The 24,458-nt window shown below is 43.8% G+C and overlaps 1 protein-coding gene across 2 annotated transcripts in view; it reads right to left on the bottom strand.

Moving 5' to 3' along the window:
- Nucleotides 1-1,136: 1,136 nt before the first annotated feature.
- Nucleotides 1,137-24,458, bottom strand: part of CASP7 (caspase 7) — a 97,372-nt gene continuing 74,050 nt past the window's right edge. For both annotated transcript variants that reach the window (XM_068258211.1, XM_068258212.1), the window contains 5 exons: nucleotides 22,848-22,984; nucleotides 17,021-17,149; nucleotides 15,849-16,024; nucleotides 4,786-4,924; nucleotides 1,137-2,383 (listed from right to left, as the gene is read on the bottom strand). In XM_068258211.1, coding sequence (XP_068114312.1) covers nucleotides 2,160-2,383; nucleotides 4,786-4,924; nucleotides 15,849-16,024; nucleotides 17,021-17,149; nucleotides 22,848-22,984 — 805 coding nt within the window. In that variant the 3' untranslated portion in view covers nucleotides 1,137-2,159. The remainder of the gene's footprint in view (nucleotides 2,384-4,785; nucleotides 4,925-15,848; nucleotides 16,025-17,020; nucleotides 17,150-22,847; nucleotides 22,985-24,458) is intronic.

Here is a 24,458-nt window from a genome sequence, read left to right as displayed (position 1 = left end):
TCGCGATCGTTGTCATGGCAACGGGGAAAGCCCTAAAGGAAATCCCGTTCAGAACGGGATTTCCTTACGAGGGTACGCGCTGGCGGCAATCGTAAGGTACAGGCGGACGCCGCAGGGAGGGGGCCTCATGTAGCTAGCGCTAAGCTAGCTACATGATTAAAAAAAAATATATATTCAAAAAAACCTGCTGCGCCGCCACCCTGGCGCATTTAATAGAACGCCAGGGTGGCTCTGAGTGCCAGATTTGGCCCGTGGGCCGGAGTTTGACATGTATGCTTTTTGGGGAGTGAATGGGATGGGGGAAAGGAGGTAATGGGAAGGTATTAGGAGGGAACATTGCTGTAAATCTTCCTTTCCATCTGATAACTTGACTTCAGCCAAAAGTCACATTTTTCAAAGAGGGATTACTGAAACCAGGGGGTGGGGAGGGGAACAAGGAGAGAAATGGATAATGCAAAGGGGTATGTGGGTCCAGCATGAACGTACCTCTGTGCTTACCGTGGTAGCTTTGCCTTGGGTCAGAAGTGCTTTGAATTCCTTTCAGGTGATCAATGATCACAGGGGCCCCAAATGTCCCGATTTCGTCGGGACAGTCACTGGTTGGGGGAGTGGTCCCGCTGTCCCGGGATATCCCCCCTTGTGTCCCGGCAGGCAGCGGAGGTGAAGAAAGGATCGAGGCGCCAGCCGGCGGTGTGTTGTGTGGGATGCGGGCCTGGTATAAGATTGTCCGTCCCTCCCTCCCTCCGCATGTGACCCCCAGTGTCCCCCTGTATGCAGAGATAACAGCACAGTGGAGCGGGCAGTCTTACCATTCTTCCTTGCGTACCGGGCATCTGGTCTTCTCCGCTTCCTGCGACATCACAGGAAGTAGATTGAAGCAAGATAGATGCCCGGGATGCGAGAATGAATGGTAAGACTGCCCGCTCCACTGCGCTGTTATCTCTGCATACAGTGGGACACTGGGGGCCACATGCGGAGGAAGGGAGGGAGCGACGGACAATCTTATACCAGACCCGCAACCCACACAACACACCGTCGGCTGGCGCCTCGATCCTCTTTTTCCCCTCCACACCCATGGGCACCCTCACCCTTCTCTCCAACATTTTTTTAATAAATGACCATTTATTCATTTATGCATATATATATATATATATATATATATATATATATATATATATATATATATATTTGACTAGGGGTGTGTCAGGGGGTTTGGTTGGGGGTGTGGCTTAAGTGTCACGGTTTCTCATCTCAAAAAGTTGGGAGGTATGTGATCAGTTAATCAGTTAATTTCAGGATTCAGGAATCTTTGCCAGATTTCTGCAGAATACTACAGGAATACTACAAAAGCATTACAGAAAAATCAGTTGAATGAAATCAAGATTGCAAAAGAAAAAAATTTAGAGATCTGATGACTTTATGAAATCATTTCGTGGATTGACTAATTTAAAGGTGTAGGAATAAGACTTGAGCTTTTAATTGTACCCACCCTTTCTGACTTACTAAGCTTTCTCTACTGGCTCAGCTGCCCACTAAATGTCATCCATATCACAATTTAACTTTTTAGCAGTTTAAAAAGGAACTCCAGTGAAAATAATGTGGTAAAAAAGTGCTTCATTATTACAATAATTATGTATAAATGATTTAGTCAGTGTTTGCCCATTGTACAATATTTCCTCTCCGTGATTTACATGCTGACATTTATCACATGGTGACATTTTTACTGCTGGCAGGTGATGTCAGTGGAAGGAGATGCTGCTTGCTTTTTTGGAAACGTAAACAGCTGTTATTTCCCACAATGCAAAAAGGCTCCCAAAGTGTGATGTCAGAACCATGGTCCTGACATCACACTGTGGGAGGGGTTTCACCACAACATCAGCCATACAGAGCCCCTGATGATCCGTTTGTGAAAAGCTACTGATTGGGATGGAGTTCAATTCTTGGTCACGGTTTCTCTTTAACTCCACAAACTGGACTGGACACAGGTTCACCTTACAGCAAATTTGATATGCAGTCAGCCACCCTGTATTATTTGCAGCATTCTGACTTTGCTGTTTGCACTGCCCTGCTAAACGAGCCCACTTGTCCTACTTTAAAAAGAGATTAGCTTGCCTCAGAGCTCCCTGATAATCTCGGACCACTGCGGGTCCCACAAAGGTTTAGAAATACAGTTCCTTAGTGAGCATGGAGACGACACAGGAGATCTGCTTCTTCTCACTGAAGCGGGGGTCATCTGACCATGACTCAAAGTTGGTGGCCACCATGTAGTTGACTCGAGTCAAGATCTGCATAATTTCCAGCTGTTTCCCAAATTCATTAAGAATGCTGCAGAGGGCCTGAACAAACCAGGAGCCCCTCCCTGGATTCCTCCAAGAGTAGTAGCCTGTGCAGGACAGAAACATACAACACGTTACACTCTGGATTCCTAATACCATACAACATGTTACACTCTGGATTCCTAATACCATACAACATGTTACACTCTGCATTCCTATACCATACATTCCATACAACATGTTACACTTCCTGGATTCCTCCAAGAGTAGTAGCCTGTGCAGGGACAGAAACATACAATAGTTACACTCTGGGACTAAGGTCCTCCCAAACTGGATCAGCAGGACTGCAAGGAAATGAGCCACACTAAGCAGCTGTGACACAGGCAACAATAATATCTGGTCTATTAGAATTTCCTTCCCAGGTCAGACTGGGTTCACACTGACATTAAAAACACAAAAAGACATGCAAATGGATCCTATGCAAGGCAATAGGATCAGTTCATTCAGTTCTTATGTGCGGAACTGAAGGCTCTGAGGTACGTGATTTTTCCCAGAGCACTGACACTAAACGGAGGCTCATGGATTTACCATATTATTCAGAAATATAAAACGCACCTAGGTTTAAAGGTTAAAAAAAAAAACTAAAACTAAAATACTAAACCTAGGAGTGTCTATCGCTCAGGAGCGTCTTATGGACATTAGCGGTCTGTAAGTTAGTCTATCTAAGCTCCACTGCCCAGCTACATTACTCTAACCCTTGCCTCCCCTACCAGTTACACTGCACTACACTACACAGTAGACTATACACTAGGCTATGAACTACACTACACTTACCCCCTGCTGCCCTCCCAACTAAGCTACACTGCACTAACAATTCAGCTCTTACCCATCCAGCGCTGCGCTCCTCTCCCACCTTACTCTGGCTTCTCCAATCGTTCCTTCCGATAACAACTTCTGGTACACAGTGGCCGCCTGCCACTGTACAGTACCGGGCCGTCTATTCTGCGTGGCCTCTGTACTTCTGCATTGGTGTAGCTACTGTAACACCAATGGCGTACATGAGCCAGGGTCACGCTTGATGTGACTCCAGCGCACATACGCGGCTGGTGTTACAGTAGCTACACCAATGCAGAAGTACAAGGCCACACGGAGCAGAGGGAACCAGCGCTGTACTGCGGCAGGCGGCAGCTGTGTACAGCCATATCGGAAGTCGCCGGAGAAGAGGAATGCTTGGAGAAGCTGGACTGGAGCAACATGGGAGAGGAGTGCGGCGCTTGATGTGGCAAGTGCTCCCTGCACAACATTTACAATATATTCGGTATATAAGGCGCACCCAGTTTTTGGGAAAAAAAGTGCATCTTATATTCTGAAAAATATGGTAATTTAAAACCGTTTAAAATGTATTTACTGATCAATCTCTCTATAAAAACGGAGATCAGAGGATGCATGTGGTTGTCAAACACACAAAATGGTAAACACAATATCTGTATTCATGAGGAGCTTGCAAAGCGAGAATCATTCCTAACGAACGCCAACCAGATAACAAGGTGAAATTATGGGATGCATGCGATATGTTACATAGTTTATCTGGAGACTAGTGTACATGGTGTTTCTATCGCATCTGTTCCTGGATGGCTTGTTAGCAATAGCTTTCAACCAAAGCATCCTCTTCTGTCTGTTTAAATTAATGAATTTAAAACTGATGCAAACTGAACAAACAGCTCAGTTTTTACATGACCAGTTTTTCATCCGTGACAGTGTGAACCCAGTCTCAATGAGTTTTTGTTTCTGACTGTGTTCTGACTGTGCTAGTCAGTCAGGACAATGAATAATGTATACAAATACATACAGCAGTGCATTGAGATAAAGTATTGCTGCGCAAAGCATCAGTGGGAACATCAGACAGTTTATGCACTTTTTGATGTGCTTGCATAATGTAAACTATATGCATTCCTGGAATGCGCACAGAAACACATGTAATGAGAATGAGTACATCCTCTTCCTGTGATATTAGCCTTTAGTGATTTCTCAACATTAGGAAACACTGGCTTTTATTTAAAAGAACACTTACGCCGAGAATAAAAAAATCAAGTTTTACTTTCCTGGGGCTTCTACCAGCTCCCTGCAGCCGTCCTGGGCCCTCGCAGTCACTCACGGAGCCTCCGGTCTCCCGCTGCCAGCTAGTTTCATTTTTGCTGACAGGCCCTGACAGGGAGTAGGCGGGCTTTCTGCGCGCCTGCACAGGCCTGACCACACGTATCCTTTATGTTCCCGTCCTCAATAGTGCCCTGTGCTATTGCGGACGGGAACGTGAAGACAAATATGCGTGGTCAGGCCTGTCAACGAAAACGAAAATTAAGCTGGCGCCGGGGGACTGGAGGCTCCGTGAGTGGCTGCGAGGACACGGGACAGCTGCAGGGGGCTGGTAGAAGCCCTGGAAAGTAAAACTGATTTTTTTATTCCTGGCTTAAGTGTCCCTTTAAGACCGTATCCTATTAGAGGATGCTACCTGGCACGGTGGAGTATGCAAACAGGAAGTCTGCCTCAACTGGAATCTTGTATCGGGGATTTGCGTCCGTCTCTAGGGAGTCATTGGCAGGTCCAGAATCTGTCTGAATCCCCTCATCAAACTCGGAGCCCCGGCATGCCTGCAATACAGTTTCAAAATGAATGAGTGTGAGTGATCAGAACATTGTCTCTACTTCTTTGCCATCTTTAAATAACTTTCTATTCAAACAGAGTATTTCAAACAGCTTCATATTCCTAGTTGCCTCATAGTCCCTTTACAAACAACTTTATATTCCTAAATGCCCCCCAGTGTCCTTACAAATAGTTCCGTATTACTTACTGCCTGCCAGTACACTTACAAACAGCTGTCACCAAGTCCCCTTACACACAAACCCATATTACTAACTGACACCTAGTCCCCTTACAAACAGCTTTATATTACTAACAGCCTCTCAGTCCCCTTACATACAGGTATAGCCTCATATTACTAACAGCCACTCAGTCCCCTTACATACAGGTATAGCCTCATATTACTAACAGCCTCTCAGTCCCCTTACATACAGGTATAGCCTCATATTACTAACAGCCACTAAGTCCCATTACATACAGGTATAGCCTCATATTACTAACAGCCTCTCAGTCCCCTTACATACAGGTATAGCCTCATATTACTAACAGCCTCTCAGTCCCCTTACATACAGGTATAGCCTCATATTACTAACAGCCTCTCAGTCCCCTTACATACAGGTATAGCCTCATATTACTAACAGCCACTCAGTCCCCTTACATACAGGTATAGCCTCATATTACTAACAGCCTCTCAGTCCCCTTACATACAAGTATAGCCTCATATTACTAACTGCCTCTCAGTCCCATTACATACAGGTATAGCCTCATATTACTAACAGCCTCTCAGTCCCCTTACAGGTATAGCCTCATATTACTAACAGCCTCTCAGTCCCCTTACATACAGGTATAGCCTCATATTACTAACAGCCTCTCAGTCCCCTTACATACAGGTATAGCCTCATATTACTAACAGCCTCTCAGTCCCCTTACAGGTATAGCCTCATATTACTAACAGCCTCTCAGTCCCCTTACATACAGGTATAGCCTCATATTACTAACAGCCTCTCAGTCCCATTACATACAGGTATAGCCTCATATTACTAACTGCCTCTCAGTCCCATTACATACAGGTATAGCCTCATATTACTAACAGCCTCTCAGTCCCCTTACAGGTATAGCCTCATATTACTAACAGCCTCTCAGTCCCCTTACATACAGGTATAGCCTCATATTACTAACAGCCTCTCAGTCCCCTTACATACAGGTATAGCCTCATATTACTAACAGCCTCTCAGTCCCCTTACATACAGGTATAGCCTCATATTACTAACAGCCTCTCAGTCCCCTTACATACAGGTATAGCCTCATATTACTAACAGCCTCTCAGTCCCATTACATACAAGTATAGCCTCATATTACTAACAGCCTCTCAGTCCCCTTACATACAGGTATAGCCTCATATTACTAACTGCCTCTCAGTCCCATTACATACAGGTATAGCCTCATATTACTAACAGCCTCTCAGTCCCCTTACAGGTATAGCCTCATATTACTAACAGCCTCTCAGTCCCCTTACATACAGGTATAGCCTCATATTACTAACAGCCTCTCAGTCCCCTTACATACAGGTATAGCCTCATATTACTAACAGCCTCTCAGTCCCCTTACATACAGGTATAGCCTCATATTACTAACAGCCTCTCAGTCCCCTTACATACAGGTATAGCCTCATATTACTAACAGCCTCTCAGTCCCCTTACATACAGGTATAGCCTCATATTACTAACAGCCTCTCAGTCCCCTTACAGGTATAGCCTCATATTACTAACAGCCTCTCAGTCCCCTTACATACAGGTATAGCCTCATATTACTAACAGCCTCTCAGTCCCCTTACATACAGGTATAGCCTCATATTACTAACAGCCTCTCAGTCCCATTACATACAAGTATAGCCTCATATTACTAACTGCCTCTCAGTCCCATTACATACAGGTATAGCCTCATATTACTAACAGCCTCTCAGTCCCCTTACATACAGGTATAGCCTCATATTACTAACAGCCACGCAGTCCCCTTACATACAGGTATAGCCTCATATTACTAACAGCCTCTCAGTCCCCTTACAGGTATAGCCTCATATTACTAACAGCCTCTCAGTCCCCTTACATACAGGTATAGCCTCATATTACTAACAGCCTCTCAGTCCCCTTACATACAGGTATAGCCTCATATTACTAACAGCCTCTCAGTCCCCTTACATACAGGTATAGCCTCATATTACTAACAGCCTCTCAGTCCCCTTACATACAGGTATAGCCTCATATTACTAACAGCCTCTCAGTCCCCTTACATACAGGTATAGCCTCATATTACTAACAGCCTCTCAGTCCCCTTACAGGTATAGCCTCATATTACTAACAGCCTCTCAGTCCCCTTAGGGCCCGTTTCCACTAGAGCGAATCCGCATGCGTTGTCTGCATGCGGATTCGCATAACCAATACAAGTGGATGAGACTGTTTCCACTTGTCAGTTTTTTGGTGCGTTTTTCTGTGCAGGATTTTTCTGCACGGTAGGGCCTGCAGATTTCGCCTGCGTGTGGAATGCAGGCGATTCGCAGGCAATGTATTTAATAGGGGAAATCGCACATGCGTTTTTTGCCGCGATTTCGTGTGCGAATTCGCACTAAAACTAATGTACATTGAGCCAGGCAGTGACATGGTTAAAATCGCTGATAGCCTGCCTATGCGAAATCGCATGCGAAATCGCGGCAAAAATCGCATGCGGAATCGCATCCGCATGCGATTTTGTCAGCGGTGGAATCCCAGCGATTCGCACCGCACTAGTGGAAACGGGCCCTTACAGGTATAGCCTCATATTACTAACAGCCTCTCAGTCCCCTTACATACAAGTATAGCCTCATATTACTAACAGCCTCTCAGTCCCCTTACATACAGGTATAGCCTCATATTACTAACAGCCACTCAGTCCCCTTACATACAGGTATAGCCTCATATTACTAACAGCCTCTCAGTCCCCTTACATACAGGTATAGCCTCATATTACTAACAGCCACTCAGTCCCCTTACATACAGCGGGTTGCAAAAGCATTCGGCCCCCTTGAAGTTTTCCACATTTTGTCATATTACTGCCACAAACATGAATCAATTGTATTGGAATTCCACATGAAAGACCAACACAAAGTTGTGTACACATGAGAAGTGGAACGAAAATCATACGCGATTCCAAACATTTTTTTTACAAATAAATAACTGCAAAGTGGCGTGTGCATAATTATTCGGCCCCCTTTGATCTAAGTGCAGTCAGTTGCCTGTAGACATTGCCTGATGAGTGCTATTGACTAAATAGAGTGCACCTGTGTGTAATCTAATGTCAGTACAAATACAGCTGCTCTGTGAGGGCCTCAGAGGTTGTCTAAGAGAATATTGGGAGCAACAACACCGTGAAGTCCAAAGAACACACAAGACAGGTCAGGGATCAAGTTATTGAGAAATTTAAAGCAGGCTTAGGCTACAAAAAGATTTCCAAAGCCTTGAACATCCCACGGAGCACTGTTCAAGCGATCATTCAGAAATGGAAGGAGTATGGCACAACTGTAAACCTTCCAAGACAAGGCCATCCACCTAAACTCACAGGCCGAACAAGGAGAGTGCTGATCAGAAATGCAGTCAAGAGGCCCATGGTGACTCTGGACGAGCTGCAGAGATCTACAGCTCAGGTGGGAGACTCTGTCCATAGGACAACTATTAGTCATGCACTGTACAAAGTTGGCCTTTATGGAAGAGTGGCAAGAAGAAAGGCATTGTTAACAGAAAGCAGAAGAAGTCCCGTTTGCAGTTTGCCACAACCCATGTGGGGGACACAGCAACCATGTGGAAGAAGGTGCTCTGGTCAGATGAGACCAAAATTGAACTTTTTGGCCAAAATGCAAAACGCTATGTGTGGCGGTAAACTAACACTGCACATCACTCTGAACACACCATCCCCACTGTCAAATATGGTGGTGACAGCATCATGCTCGGGGGGTGCATCTCTTCAGCAGGGACAGGGAAGCTTGGTCAGAGTTGATGGGAAGATGGATGGAGCCAAATACAGGGCAAACTTGGAAGAAAACCTCTTGGAGACTGCAAAAGACTTGAGACTGGGGCGGAGGTTTACCTTCCAGCAGGACAATGACCCTAAACATAAAGCCAGGGCAACAATGGAATGGTTTAAAACAAAACATATCCATGTGTTAGAATGGCCCAGTCAAAGTCCAGATCTAAATCCAATCGAGAATCTGTGGCAAGATCTGAAAACTGCTGTTCACAAACACTGTCCATCTAATCTCACTGAGCTGGAGCTGTTTTGCAAAGAAGAATGGGCAAGGATTTCAGTCTCTAGATGTGCAAAGCTGGTAGAGACATACCCTTAAAGACTGGCAGCTGTAATTGCAGCAAAAGGTGGTTCTACAAAGTATTGACTCAGGGGGCCGAATAATTACGCACACCTCACTTTGCACTTATTGATTTGTAAAAAATGTTTGGAATGATGTATGATTTTCGTTCCACTTCTCACATGTACACCACTTTGTATTGGTCTTTCACGTGGAATTCCAATAAAGTTGATGCATGTTTGTGGCAGTAATATGACAAAATGTGGAAAACTTCAAGGGGGCCGAATACTTTTGCAACCCACTGTACAGGAATAGCCTCCTATTACTAACAGCCTCTCAGTCCCCTTAAAAACAGCTGTGTATTCTTATCTGCCTCCCAGTCCCCTTACATACAGCTTTATATTCCTAACTGTCTCCAAGTCCCCTTACATACAGCTTTATATTCCTAACTGCCTCCCAGTCCCCTTACATACAGCTTTATATTCCTAACTGTCTCCAAGTCCCCTTACATACAGCTGTATATTCCTAACTGTCTCCCAGTCCCCTTACATACAGCTTTATATTCCTAACTGCCTCCCAGTCCACTTACATACAGCTGTATATTCCTAACTGTCCCCCAGTCCCCTTACAAACAGCTTTATATTCCTAACTGCCTCCCAGTCCACTTACATACAGCTGTATATTCCTAACTGTCTCCAAGTCCCCTTACATACAGCTGTATATTCCTAACTGTCCCCCAGTCCCCTTACAAACAGCTTTATATTCCTAACTGTCTCCAAGTCCACTTACATACAGCTTTATATTCCTAACTGCCTCCCAGTCCCCTTACATACAGCTTTATATTCCTAACTGCCTCCCAGTCCACTTACATACAGCTGTATATTCCTAACTGTCTCCAAGTCCCCTTACATACAGCTGTATATTCCTAACTGTCCCCCAGTCCCCTTACAAACAGCTTTATATTCCTAACTGTCTCCAAGTCCACTTACATACAGCTTTATATTCCTAACTGCCTCCCAGTCCCCTTACATACAGCTTTATATTCCTAACTGTCTCCAAGTCCCCTTACATACAGCTGTATATTCCTAACTGTCCCCCAGTCCCCTTACAAACAGCTTTATATTCCTAACTGTCTCCAAGTCCACTTACATACAGCTGTATATTCTTATCTGTGTCCCAGTCCCCTTACATACAGCTGTATATTCTTATCTGTGTCCCAGTCCCCTTACATACAGCTGTATATTCTTATCTGTGTCCCAGTCCCCTTACATACAGCTGTATATTCTTATCTGTGTCCCAGTCCCCTTACATACAGCTGTATATTCTTATCTGTGTCCCAGTCCCCTTATGCTGGGCATACATGGCTCGACTTTGCCGCTCGATTCTACCGCTTGATTGATTTCCCGCTCGATTCTCTTATCTTCCACTAGTTTTTCTTATCTTTTTCCATTGTGTTCAATGCAGAATCGAGTGGCGAAACAATCGGGCGGGAGATCGGACATTCGGAAATTATCTATCGAGCCATATAAATTGCTCAGAATCGAGCCGTGTATTCTCAGCATTACATACAGCTTTATATTCCTAAGTTGCAAAGATCGTCAGCACACCAATCTCAAAAGCACATATTTATTGTGCCAGTTCCCACAAGATAGACCAACAATTGTTTCGGGGGCCGCGCAGGGTCCCCCTTTTGAGATTGGTCTGCTGACGATCTTTGCAACTTGGATTATCTTTGTGACACTGCCTATGTCACTTCGCCAAACACCCATAAACAAGGAGATGGTGTGCCAACTTCGTCTTAGGACTTTTTATATTCCTAACTGTCTCCAAGTTTCCTTACACACAGCTTTATATTCCTAACTGTCTCCAGGTTTCCTTACATACAGCTTTATATTCCTAACTGTCTCCAGGTTTCCTTACACACAGCTTTATATTCCTAACTGTCTCCAGGTTTCCTTACATACAGCTTTATATTCCTAACTGTCTCCAGGTTTCCTTACATACAGCTTTATATTCCTAACTGTCTCCAGGTTTCCTTACATACAGCTTTATATTCCTAACTGTCTCCAAGTTTCCTTACACACAGCTTTATATTCCTAACTGTCTTCAAGTCCCCTCACAAACAGATTTATATTACTTTTGTGTTAAAATCAATTGCAAATCGTTGGACAGTGTGTGGGCAGGCAATAGATCTTGCTATAGTCACATTTGATGAGAGAATAATCTATCTATTCGGTGATCTGGCCAGCTTAAAAGGTTGCTTTCATCTCAGTAAATTCTCTTTGATCCCGCTTTGCAGACATCATGTCCCATATATGCTGGAGGGCCCAGGATTTTGGCAGCAGAGAGAGATTGTGCAAACAGACAGAAAATTCCCACTGAGTTAAGGCAAACAAGGATGATGCCAAGTTCAAATAAGACATCTCCTATCCTTGTCTACATTTTCCACATTGGCAGGGTGTGCTGCGTTTTGGGAAAGTGCTTAAAAAGTTTCACTAAAACTGAAAGAGTCTTCTTGCTGGATGGTCTGAGTATAGAATATTGAAAAACAATTTCCACCAATCAGATGCAAATCCTCTGTATCTGATGTATTATTGTTGGTCTACAAAGACTTTTTCAGAGGAAAAACTGAACATGCACACAAGCACGTGTAATATCCCCTGTACGGATTCCACACATGCCTTTTGTCTGTGTTTGAAGCCTTTTTGGGGAGACACATGATCTGGTCTTTTTGGGACCAATTGTAAAATTTCCATGGCAGTGTGTGATTGCTCGATAGGGATGCTCAATGAGAGGTCAAAGGGATCCAGGCAGATATTTTTTTTCTGCAGTTTGTCCTGGTTTCTAATAGCTGTAGGAGCTGCCCCCCCCCCCCATTGTTTCTTCCCTCATTTATCCAGCTGAATGTAATCAAGTGTTTGTTTGAAGCACAGTGTCCTATCATCCTTCCCTCCACCCCCCGCTGATGAAAGCTTTTGTTTACTCATTGCTACTGCTAATTACAGCAGTCCTTTGCTGCCTGCTCTTTCTGTGGCCGGAAGGCATCAGAAGTAGGGCAATAAAAACCTCTAACAAACCTTTTAAAGAGAATCTGAAGCCAGATTAAACATGGCTTTTTACCTTATATACATGTGAGGCATGTTTGCCCCAGCTAAAACGTTGCCATCCTGCGGCATAACGAGGGGTCTTTACCCTCCAAATCCCATCCGTGGTGCCCAGGAAGCGCTTCCATGTGAGGCCTGGCTAGAGCTGCAGCCCTGCCTCACATGCGTCTGTCAGTGCGTATCGCCGCCGCCTCTCCCCCGCCCCTCTCAGTCTTCCTTCACTGAGAGGGGCGGGGGAGAGGCGGAGATACGCACTGATAGACGCGTGTGAGGCAGGGCTGCAGCTCTAAGCCCGGCCTCACACGGAAGCGCACAGGGACAGCCCTCATTATGCCGTGGGATAGCGGCGTATTAGCAGGGGCAAACATGCCTCACATGTATATAAGGTAAAAAGCCATTTTTAATCTGGCTTCAGATTCTCTTTAAATGTAAAAAAAGGAGGTAGAATGGATTTTTTTTAGCAAGGAGTCAGATTGTTAGCATGCATTTTTAATGTGCTATTGAGATGCCCTGGGGGCAAAAAAAGGCTCGGTTCACTTTAATAATGCTGAGTTCATGTACATTTTCTTTTGAATTCTTTGTAAACTAAGGGAGCTTGGGATTGGACCAATCAAAATAATAAGCTCCGGCAACTGATTGGTGGATTTCCAAATGTCCTCAATCTGCATAAAATTTTTATAACATTTACATGAATTTGAAATTATTAGCACCTGACCGTTTATTAGGTGCTCTTGATTGGACTGTTTTACCACTTCCATGTAGTATAAGGGTCAACAGATTTTCAATAGTTTGAACAAATGCAGAAAACAGCTGATTGTACTGAACATGTAGTCAAATTTCAATTGGAAAAGTAAAATTACCGCCTTGTGTTAAATACCTTAACCTCTTCAGGGCAAGAGCAATTCTCACATATCAGTGCTGCTCCCATTCATTACTACTTATCAAACATAAATGATCTATGTATTGTTTTTTTTTGCAATTACCTTATTTTCTATGCATTTTATAAGGAAAATAAGTAAAATAAAAACCACCTCCCACTATTTCTCCATTTACATCCATTATAGCTTTACAATACACAGTGCTATAAGTTAAACCCACACATTTTATTTGTTTATCCATCCTGATCATTATAATATTTAGATTGTGTTCCTAGTACAATGTATGGTGACAATATTATATTTGGAAATAAAGGTATCTTGTTTCAGTTTTTTGTTCTTTCATTGTACACTTTCGATAATTACAAGACCTTCTTTGCAAAATTAATAGTAATATACCCTCATGGCATACATATTTAAAAAGCCAAGTTCCTAAGTTAACAATATATCTTTTTTCTTTTATATTCTGTCACTTTGTTTTCATTTTACAAGTCTTTTATTTTGCTACAGAATATGCGAAAATGTAGTTACTTTTGATTCAGCTTGTGACTAAAAAGAATACACAAGACATGGGCCTCAACCCTAAAACTCTCTAAACACTATTCTACTTCTGATCACGGTTAAAATGTTACCACATACAATATGTCTCTTGTAGTTTTGATAAAACTTTCCCATGTTTTTATATTGGATTGAGTTTGTCCCTACCTATTTTTTATGTGATGTGGGTCCAAGCTTTAAGATACACGAAAATGCATTCTACAACTCGTCATGGTTAAAATGATACCACAAGTGCCTCATTTAGTAACAAACAGGTGGTGCACTCTCCACAACTACACTGGACATGTATATACGCCCAGTTTTAATTCAGTGGTTTAATAAGGGGTCAAACACTGCATTCACTATTTCAGACTATTTTTCAGAATTCACTAAGATTAACAAAGGCTACTACCTACCAAATGTTGTCCAAGGAAGGACTGCTGGTGAACTAGCAGGCCCATGAGGCCCAAGGCTCATTGGTGCATATGGGTAGCACATGATAGCTGGTCAAGTCCAATACCATTTTAGAGCTACTGTAGCACAAATTGCTAAAACCCCTACCCCAAAACATAATAATGGCCACTGAATTAAGGTGTGAGCAGATTCCTTGCATCACCCCTTGCTGTGTAACCTATATATGGCTCAGTTCTGTGTAGCTGTGACTAAGCTAACCCCTGTCCACTGGTGAATGTGCCTAAAATGGGCGTCAGACATGGACTATGGAGCAATGGAGAGAGGCGGCCTGGGGCTAGGACTTGCTTTAGCCTTGGCCAATTCCAGAAATCTCAGTCCATTCAAGTACTTATGGCTGTACAAGAAGTGGAATCCGCACGATGTCGGTAGAAACTGCAAATCTTTATTGGATCATAAAACACGACAGGCTAACCCAAAACCACATGCTGACATGTTTCGGGCGTCACACGCCCTTAATCATAGCATAGGCGTAGGCGGGAGAAAGTGACTCCTAAATAGAGTGAGGTTACACCCGAAGTCACATGCCTAGTTGGCTCCACCCACAAAGAAAGATACATGATAAAAAGTGCATATATAAAAGAACCACAAGTGAAATATCCTTCAAAAACGTGTGATCTGACAGATAAAATCACGCTACAAATAAAATTGTAAATACATATGGTTATATTCACAGTAACAGTACAAAACACAGCAATGAATGTGATCCAAAATCTGTAAATGAGTCAAAGGTTAGTTACTACAAAATTGGATCAAATAACCACATAATGTCAAGCGGCAAGGACAAAACCAGTGGATGGCCAGTCACTTTAAGTGACTGTATTAAGATCCCATTTAGCATTGAGCCCACCCGGCGAGCGTGTCCCTAACTGAAAGATCCAGTATGCCTCCCGTGTGAGGAGGCGTTTATAAACGTCTCCCCCTCTCGGAGGTCTCAGGACACGCTCGATACCCTGAAATGAGGGTATCGAGCGTGTCCTGAGACCTCTGTCAGATCACACGTTTTTGAAGGATATTTCACTTGTGGTTCTTTTATATATGCACTTTTTATCATGTACCTTTCTTTGTGGGTGGAGCCAACTAGGCATGTGACTTCGGGTGTAACCTCACTCTATTTAGGAGTCACTTTCTCCCGCCTACGCCTATGCTATGATTAAGGGCGTGTGACGCCCGAAACATGTCAGCATGTGGTTTTGGGTTAGCCTGTCGTGTTTTATGATCCAATAAAGATTTGCAGTTTCTACCGACATCGTGCGGATTCCACTTCTTGTACAGTCTTGGATCCGAGGTTTTGGCAGCCTGCTATCCTGCACTGTCGGTAGACGGAGGTTGTGAGCGGAGTTCCACTTTCCTCAAGTACTTATGGCATGTGCTTGAAAAACAAGTCCGATCCATAGATCCATAGCCTTGCAATTTACAGGAATTAAAGAATCTGCTGCTAATGTCTTGGTGCCAGATACCACAAGGCACCTTCAGAGGTCTAGGGTTCATGCTTCGATGGGATGGATCGGTTTTGCTGGGACAAGGGGAACCTACACAGTATTAGGCAGAGGTGGTTTCCTTGTTTTAGCTGATTAGTGTAAATGTATAGTGTTTTTTTTGGCACAAACCATACCTGGATAAAGAAGAGTTTTGGTTTCCCAACCAGACTCTTGCACTTGTCCCCTCGGAAGAGCATCGTGAGAGACTTTATCGCCATAGCTCCATCCGTGCCGTAGATCTGCCCCTCCTCTCCATGACTCAGGAGGATACAGGCAAAACAAGCGCTGTCACTGTGGTCACCCTTCGCCACTAATAGAAAGAACAGACAATACAGGTTACTAAGGTTATTCTGCACTTACCAGTTATGACCGCAACATACTTGTGTGCTTAACAGGTTACTGACCGACAGTACGCATATCTAAGCCCCTGTGAAATTCACTTCAGCACCAGGGGTGAAGATATGCTTATTTACCTACCGATCACCGCACCACTGCCATTCGATTCCATCGCAATCCTGCTGTTCTGTGATCCGTGAATAGGAACAGCCGTTCCCAAACCCGATCACAGTGCTTGTGATGAATAAAAGCCGTCTTCAGCGAGACATCGGCTTTCATTAACAGTGAAAGAAAACAATTACACTTACTACGTCTCGTATACTGTTTACAGTACTTGTAATCCAGAGGCTTCCTCAGTGCCCCTTGCCTCCACCGATCCAACGTTGGGACCCCCCAAACCTCTTTAACAAGGGCTTGTTGAGACGTGTGCACAATCGCGCTCGCGCTCCCATCCATGACAGAGTGCGGCAGCACTGAGGAGGATACCTGGTGCCTGCAGGAAAAAGGCGAACCAGAGCATCTCTGTGCTACTGTTCAGGTGTGAGTTGTCAGGCGCCTGCGCTCGTTAACAGACAGGAGTACGGCTGCAAACTTTCAGGGGGTCTCTGTGTTGGATCGATGATCTTGAGGAGGACATAGGAAGCCTTTGGAGTATCCAGAAGCTTCCCTCTACTCAGGTAAGTATGGGACTTTCTCTCATTTTAAAGTCACGACTTTGCTTTAATTCCCAATTCCAGTTTTACTTTCATTTTGGATAGTGTGGTAAGAGGTTAGAACAGATATTGGAGTTTTATTGCGGTCTTGTGTCCTCATCTATGAGGAGGACAGAGACAAAAACAAATACAAACATCTTTGTAGAGTGGGGAAGAGTTAGAATCCCCAGCTAGTTTTATCCTTGCCTTGGTTCAGTCAGGTCAGTATTCATATTACAGCTGTAATGATTCATGGAAATAATCCATTGAGTACCCACCGGACAGCAACAACTTTTCCATCCCCTCACAGCTCTGGTCGTTGTACACATTCACCTCGAAGCCCAGATTTCGGAAACATTTATACAGATCTCCAGCATCCTTATCTGTTCCATTCCGTATGCACATCCCTTATGAGGCAACCAAAGAGAGAATGGAGATACAATTATATCATGGTGGGATGTAAAAATGATAAAGAAAAAAAAAACAACCAGCACCAACACCAAGCAAACATACAGACTATCACAAATGGATGAACTTGACAATATTGGAAAAATAATAGGAATTTCACAAACCTCACCAGAAGTAAGTAGACACAATTTATTTAATTCAACTTTGCCATTTAAGCTTCAACTTACCCTTTGAGGACATGGTCTTCTTGTTTTTTAATTGAGAGAATATATTATTTATAGTATATATTATATATAGTATATATTATTTTTTTTATGTCACTTGTATGTGTATTTTTGTGCCCGAGCACTGATCTCTTTGTATTTGATGATTTTAGCCACTATTTGACCTGAGAAAGTGGGCATAGACCGGCGAAACGTGATGCCAGTGCATATTGAAATTCATTAGTGTCTATGAATGTCATTATTGAGGTAAGCCACCTCCATTTTTCTTATTAGTTGTTTTAAACGCTTTTTTTTATACTCATGGACGCCTCTTACCCTCTTTGTGCTTTTGTTGTCATATTACCTTTGTAAGATAATCCATAATTAAGCCATATATGGTTAACTCCTGCCCCTGGGGGCCACAATGTCCACCATGTCCCATTTGTTAATAAGAATTATACTAAAATGTGTAAAGTCAGGTGTGGTTCAGAGAGAAATGGCTTTGTCATCCTTCTCATGGTACTAGCATGGATACAGTCCTTGAGGACTTGCATTATGTAAGGTTGTTTTCGATCCAACTCTAGACAGTTTTAGGAGAGTTTAGTTGTACAGACTAGGGACTGGAGAGAACCTGTCAGGCTATTACTATCCGCAGTGTACTCACTTCTAAAGAAAAATTACATAGATTCAAATGAACATAACTGTATGCAGTACATTTCATCGCTCCTGATAGAGATATGGGCCTCTGGTACATAAAAAATGCTGTTCAGCCCTAAGACCTAAACCTTGTACAGCATTTTTTTATGTTTCAGAGGCACAAACCTATCATGTTCTAACATTTTGTTTCAACTTCCTCAATTTATTCTTGTACTCTTCATGTTTGATGGGCGAATATACCATTAGCTCAGGGGCAGTGGGACGGGGACTGCATATGCCCCATCTTACGCAAACCTGTTCTTGGGCTGGTGGGAAGTCTTTGGGGAAGATCGGGTGAGTAGGAACAGTGAGATTGACTGTTAGCAAGTGATCATCGAGCAATCGACAGGATGCTTTGAGGACCTTAGGTGCTGCTGCCTGTAGGAATGCAGTACTGGGGAAGAATAATTTTTCCTTTACATCACACATTTTATTTTTTGGGGTACATAGATGACCTACTGATTCTATGGGAGGGATCCCCTGACCTCCTTAAAGGATAAGCGAGGCAATAAAAGGAATGTACTTTTACTTACCTGGATCTTCTTCCAGTCCCTAGAAGTCATTTGTGTCCTTTGCCGCAGCTCTGGTCTTCTCCGGGGTCTCGCTAGCAGCCTCTAATGATCTCTGATCCCCTATGGGTTGGGGTCTTCTGCACATGTGCAGAAAAGCAAACGTGACAACGTCATCGGGAGCATACTGCACAGAAGACGTTGACCCATCGGGGTTCGGCAATTCTCAGAGGCTGCCTGCAGGACCCCGGAGAAGACTGGAGCAGTGGTGAGGGACACAAATGACTTCTATAGGCTGGAAGAAGACCCAGGTAAGTAAAACTACATTTCTTTTGTCGCCTCCTTTAAAGATTTAATTCACATTTTGAACAAAAATGACATTGAGAACAGCAAAAAACCCTATTTACATTTGAATAGTCAGTATTCAACTGCTCTATGTAAGGCATGGTGGATTTCCTGCCCTCGGTTCAGTCTCTATGCTCCAAACTCCACCACAGTCTCCAGCCTATGTGGCGCATCCCCACTCAGTCTCGGGAGACTAGACATATCTACCCAGCACGTGATTACACCTAGGCCCTATTGCACAAGGTCTAGAGACTGAAGGAAGGAAGACAGAGATACTACCAGAAACCACCGAAACTAACATGACTAGATAGAACAGGAAGGTGTGTTACCAATGGCAACCACAGCTATAGTAACGTCCACATGGCAAGACAAGGAGCATCTGCAATTCGTGACTGCATCGAACGCAACATCCAGGGAGCAAGATTAAAAGGAGCAATGCCAATAGCAACTGCAGCTATGACAATGTCCACACGGTAGGACTAGAAAGAGCATCTGCCAATCACGACTGCAGCAATCCACACAAGGCTGGAAGGAATGCATTTTATGAAACATTTATCAGCAGAATGGTGTGCCATTGAAAAATGCAGGGGGGTGGCAGCTAGTGTTAGGCAGCGGGGGTCGGAGAGGAGAGGCCGCAGGACACTAGGCAGTGGGGTGGAGGGAGTAGGATTAGGTGGAGGGAAGATGTGTGCAGAGGCATACATTACCTTGTCCCGGCTGGCGATCGCTCCTTCACTTCTGTTAGTTTGTTGTAGTCCTGCATCCAGCCAATTACCATGTGGAAACTGAAGCCGCATGGTGATTGGCTGGATGCAGGACTCCTGCAAACTAACTATGAAGTAAAGGAGCGATCGCCGGCCAGGACAAGGTAGTGCATGCTTCTGCACACATCCTCCCTCCTCGTAATCCTACTCCCTCCACCCCGCTGCCTCTCTCCCCGATTCCCGCTGCGCCTACAGAACAGTTAAAAACAGTTAAACGATAAATATTGTTTTAAAATGTAAAGTAATGCTGCAACATTTTTATACTGTCGGTGCTGTGCGCCATTTTTAACTGTTCTGCCTGGTTGTAGCTGAGCTGCAACCATCAGAACATGCCACAGGTTCGTTCATGACACTCAAAAAGATAGGCGTGTCAACTGGACAATTTTTGAGGGAGAGGACTGGACAATTTTTGAGGGAGAGGACTGGACAATTTTTGAGGGAGAGGACTGGACAATTTTTGAGGGAGAGGACTGGACAACTTTTGAGGGAGAGGACTGGACAACTTTTGAGGGAGAGGACCGGACAACTTTTGAGGGAGAGGACTGGACAACTTTTGAGGGAGAGGACTGGACAACTTTTGAGGGAGAGGACTGGACAACTTTTGAGGGAGAGGACTGGACAACTTTTGAGGGAGAGGACTGAACAATTTTCAAGGTGGCGAGAAGAATCTGTTCTATTGCGTTTGAAAAAAAAAAAAAAAAAAAAAAAAAAAAAAAACAGTGACAGTCAGGAATCGCTTTGCCAAAAAGGGTTTTCTCCACAAAAGGTGACTGAAAGAGTATACCCCAAGTGGGTACTCTTCAAGCAAATGTGAGAAATGAAGAAACAAAGGCAAACCTTACAGTAATAGAAATTCTTCTCATATTTGTAGACTGTGAAGCCATCATAAAAGCCTTCTTACACTAGATGCCCCCATTACACCTCCTCTCATTTTGTCTGCTTTTACACTTTACTTAGGTGGCTGTGTAAATCTTATGCAACCACCCTATTATGGAAGAAGGGCCTCCTGATATTCCTTTACAACCCTGCTAAGTATCTGTCTACTTTCAGAGTGGCCAGTGGCCCTTTGATCTACCCACCACCTCCGCATCATTTATGGTTTGCCAGCACCCAACTTAACCTGTTGAGGACCAGAGGCTTATACCCCCCTAGTGACCAGGCAAATTTTTTTTACAATTCTGCACTCTGCAGCTTTAACAAATTATTGCGCAGTCATCCAAGTTAGCACCCAAATTAATTTTACGTCCTTTTCATCCCACCAACAAAGCTTTCTGTTGGTGGGATCTAAGTGCTGCTGCGATCTATTTTTTAAAAATTAACTTAAAAAGTTTTTTTTTATATATATTTTTTTAAATAAAAAAAGCCAATTTTTTCTTATTTTTTACCCCCCTCGCCACGAGATCCCACCATGTCAAACACTTCTCCTAGGCATCAGCCTATGAGAGGGACTCGATTGTGTACCTCTCCTGGGGACAGCTCAGTGACAGAGCTGTCCCCCGTACAGTGCTGCTGTAGATCACAGCGCTGTACAAATTATTTTGGCTGTGTTTTCTCTATTTACAGCCTGCCAGCTCTGATCGCGGCTGGCAGGCTGTTCGCGGCCGTCTCTCTGTTCCCCCTGCAGGGGTTCCCTGGTAATCTCATGCATCGCGGGATTACGCGCCCGTGCGTGATTGCGGAACGCGACAGACACTCTGCGGCCACCATCCTGCGTTAGGCAGTCGCAGAGTGGTTAAAGGACCGCTATCACTAATATATATATATATATATATATATATATATATATATATATATATATATATATATATATATATATATATATATATATATAGTCCGAATACAGGGAGTCCCTGACTTACGAACGCCCACTGATACGAACCACCACAATGTTGGAGACTCCCTGCACTCCACAGCATCCTGCTTCTCAACCCAGCATGCATCACTCACCTGTTCTGAGGGTACCCCTGGCGTTCAGCTGCTTCTCCTCGCTGCACTCCCAGTTGTCTGCTCACTGTATGTGATGTAAGTAGCTGCAGCCTCATCACACACCTGACCCGAGGGTGCCCATGCCAAACAGCGGCTCCGCTCTTGCTCACATCCTCCCCCTAGTGCTAGTACTTCCTGGTCGCGTCATGATATTGTTTTTCAAGTTTACAATTTTTTTTTTTTGCGATTGTGGTCCTTTAAAGGACACCGGAGGCGAAAATAAATTAATGAAATAAACAATTGTTTCTATCTTCCTTCTCCTAAAAATGACTTAAAGAGACTCTGTAACACATTTTTCAGCCTTAGTTCTTCTATCCTATAAGTTCCTATGCCTGTTCTTTCCTAATTGCACTGTCTCTGTAATAAATCTTATCTCCTTTCCTCTGTCGTGTCTGTTGGGCTAAGGCTTGAATGTGTGGAATGTGCAGTGCTGCTTGTGATTGGATAGAAGCGATACACCCCCTCTGCAGGCCCCCTGCACACTCTGTATGACTCACACACTCTGTTTATGTGAGCCTATCACAAGCTGGTTAGTTTGTTTGTAAACACTGCCTAAAACTGTTAATTACAAGCCAGGATTGCAGCAGAGAGTGGCAGAAACAGCACAGAGGGGCACAGGAGAAAATAATGAATAGAATGGTATGCTTTTTAGTGTAAGAATATTAGAGTACAGATTCTCTTTAAGCTATTCCACAGTTTTATTTTATGTTAAAATCTACTTTTTAATTTAAGTTTTAACTGTTTTATTGCTTTTGCTCAATGACACATTGAAGTATGCCAGAGCTAAAATCTATAAATCTATAAACTATTGAGCCTTTTATATCTCTTTCCTGCTCTCAGAAGCCATTTTCTGCCAGGAAAGTGTTTTATAGTTGGAATTTCTTATTAGTGAGGGTCACACTGTACTCACTTCCTGTCTGAGTCAGGACTGAGTCAGCCACTTATATACCTGATATTTAACTCTTTCAGGCAGAGAAAGAAAAAAAAAGGAACACAGCATAGTTATTTGGGTGCTAGGCACTGTACATACCCATGCCTATCTCATCATGTCACATGTCACCTTAGGTACTCTTTGTAAACTTTTTGAACCTAATGTTTTTACCCAAGTACTTCTGTAACTCTATACACTGGTAGTTTCACAACATAATACACAGCTCTGAGTGTAGGTGTAAGGAAGAGTAAACATCGGCTCACCTGTTCTCTCATGGAAATTCTTGTTATTGATGATGATGCACTTGCCCAGCTTCCGATAGTTCATCGAATACTTGAACTCTGGGGCAATGATGCGGACGTTCTGACTGCCTGTCTTCTCTGGATCATTCTTTTTTCTGCTGCAATAGTTCAGAGGAGAGCATAAGATTACAGTATATCAGACAAGAGGTGGCGTGTGATAACTTGGTTTATGGAAAAGTGAGCATGAAAAGCAAGGGACCCTGAGCAGAGGAATAAAATGAAAATCTGAACTTACCTGGGGCTTCCTCCAGCTCCCCGTAGCCTGTGAGTTTCCTCAGTGTCTTCAGGCTCCGTTAGGTTATTAACTTCGGCCAAAGTCGTGAAACTGTGCATGCGTGGCCCATCCGCACATCTGACTCAATCACATGCCCGTTGAAGTAAGGGTATTGTGCATGCATGGTTCAGTCTTTCGGGTACCACGCAGGACTTTGGCCAAAGTTGCGCATATAACGTAGCCACAAGCGAGACCAGGGAGGAGACCCAGAAGACGTCGAGGGACCTTGCGGGCTATGGGGGGGGGGGGGCTGGAAGAAGCCCCAGGTAAGTTCAGATTTCCACTTTATTCCTGTGCTTAGAGTCCTTTTGATATTTCTTGCCCACTTTTGATAATCTGTCCTGTACAGTCCCCATCCCTTCCCTTTTAAAGTGGATCCGAGATAAACTTTTACTCATTGCATAACTGTGTTCCTTTCAAATATTTTTTTTTGTTTTGTTTTAATATTCTTATTCCCTATAAACTAAACAATCCTCGCCCACAGTACCTTTTGTGCCTTGGCACTGTAGCAAGGCCTTATGGGAGCTCAGTCTGGGCAGGAGGAGAAGGAGGTTACTAGCCATTGATTTCAGAGGCAGAGAGGAGGAGGGAGGAGGAGAGGGGACTGAATTTACACACAGGCAAGCTGATAGCATCTCCAGCCCTCAGCCTATGACAATGTGACAAACAGAACATGGCTGCCCTCATAGTATCTCAGGAATAAATAATCATAAACTTTTGAAGCGGTTTGCAGCTAGATATGCTGTGTAAACACTTTACACACTAAACTTTAGATAAGATATATAGACAATTTACTTGTTATAGTTAATATTTCATCTCGGATCCCCTTTAAGTACAGTTGCCTCCCTCTGCTATGTACAATGGCCCCCTCCCCCCTGTATAGCAGTCTCCAACTTTCCTTAAAGGATATCCAAGCTGACAAACCTAGGTGCTTCTTCCAGCCCCTAGTACATTGTTTCTCAAACCTGTCCTTGTGACTCCCCAGCAGTGCATGTTTTGCAGGCAGCCTCTATGCACAGGTGGGGTAATTAGTGACTCAGGAAAATGGATTCCATGTAGCTGAGACACTAATTACCCCACCTGTGCATAGATGAGGTTGCCTGCAAAACATGCACTGCTGGGGAGTCACAAGGGCAGGTTTGAGAAACACTGGCCTAGCAGTCTATCTGGTCCAGCCCTGTAGATCTACTGCTCTCCAGGGTGCTGCTGTCCCCTCCATAAGATCGGCAGCCACAGCTGTAGTCGCAGGATTCCGTGTGGACGTGCCGTGCACCTCTAGCGTTTGCGTTACCATAACC

This window comes from Hyperolius riggenbachi, chromosome 10, assembly GCF_040937935.1.
Source record: "Hyperolius riggenbachi isolate aHypRig1 chromosome 10, aHypRig1.pri, whole genome shotgun sequence".
In the NCBI taxonomy this organism is placed as follows: domain Eukaryota; kingdom Metazoa; phylum Chordata; class Amphibia; order Anura; family Hyperoliidae; genus Hyperolius; species Hyperolius riggenbachi.
This window is presented reverse-complemented; position numbering and strand designations above follow the sequence as displayed.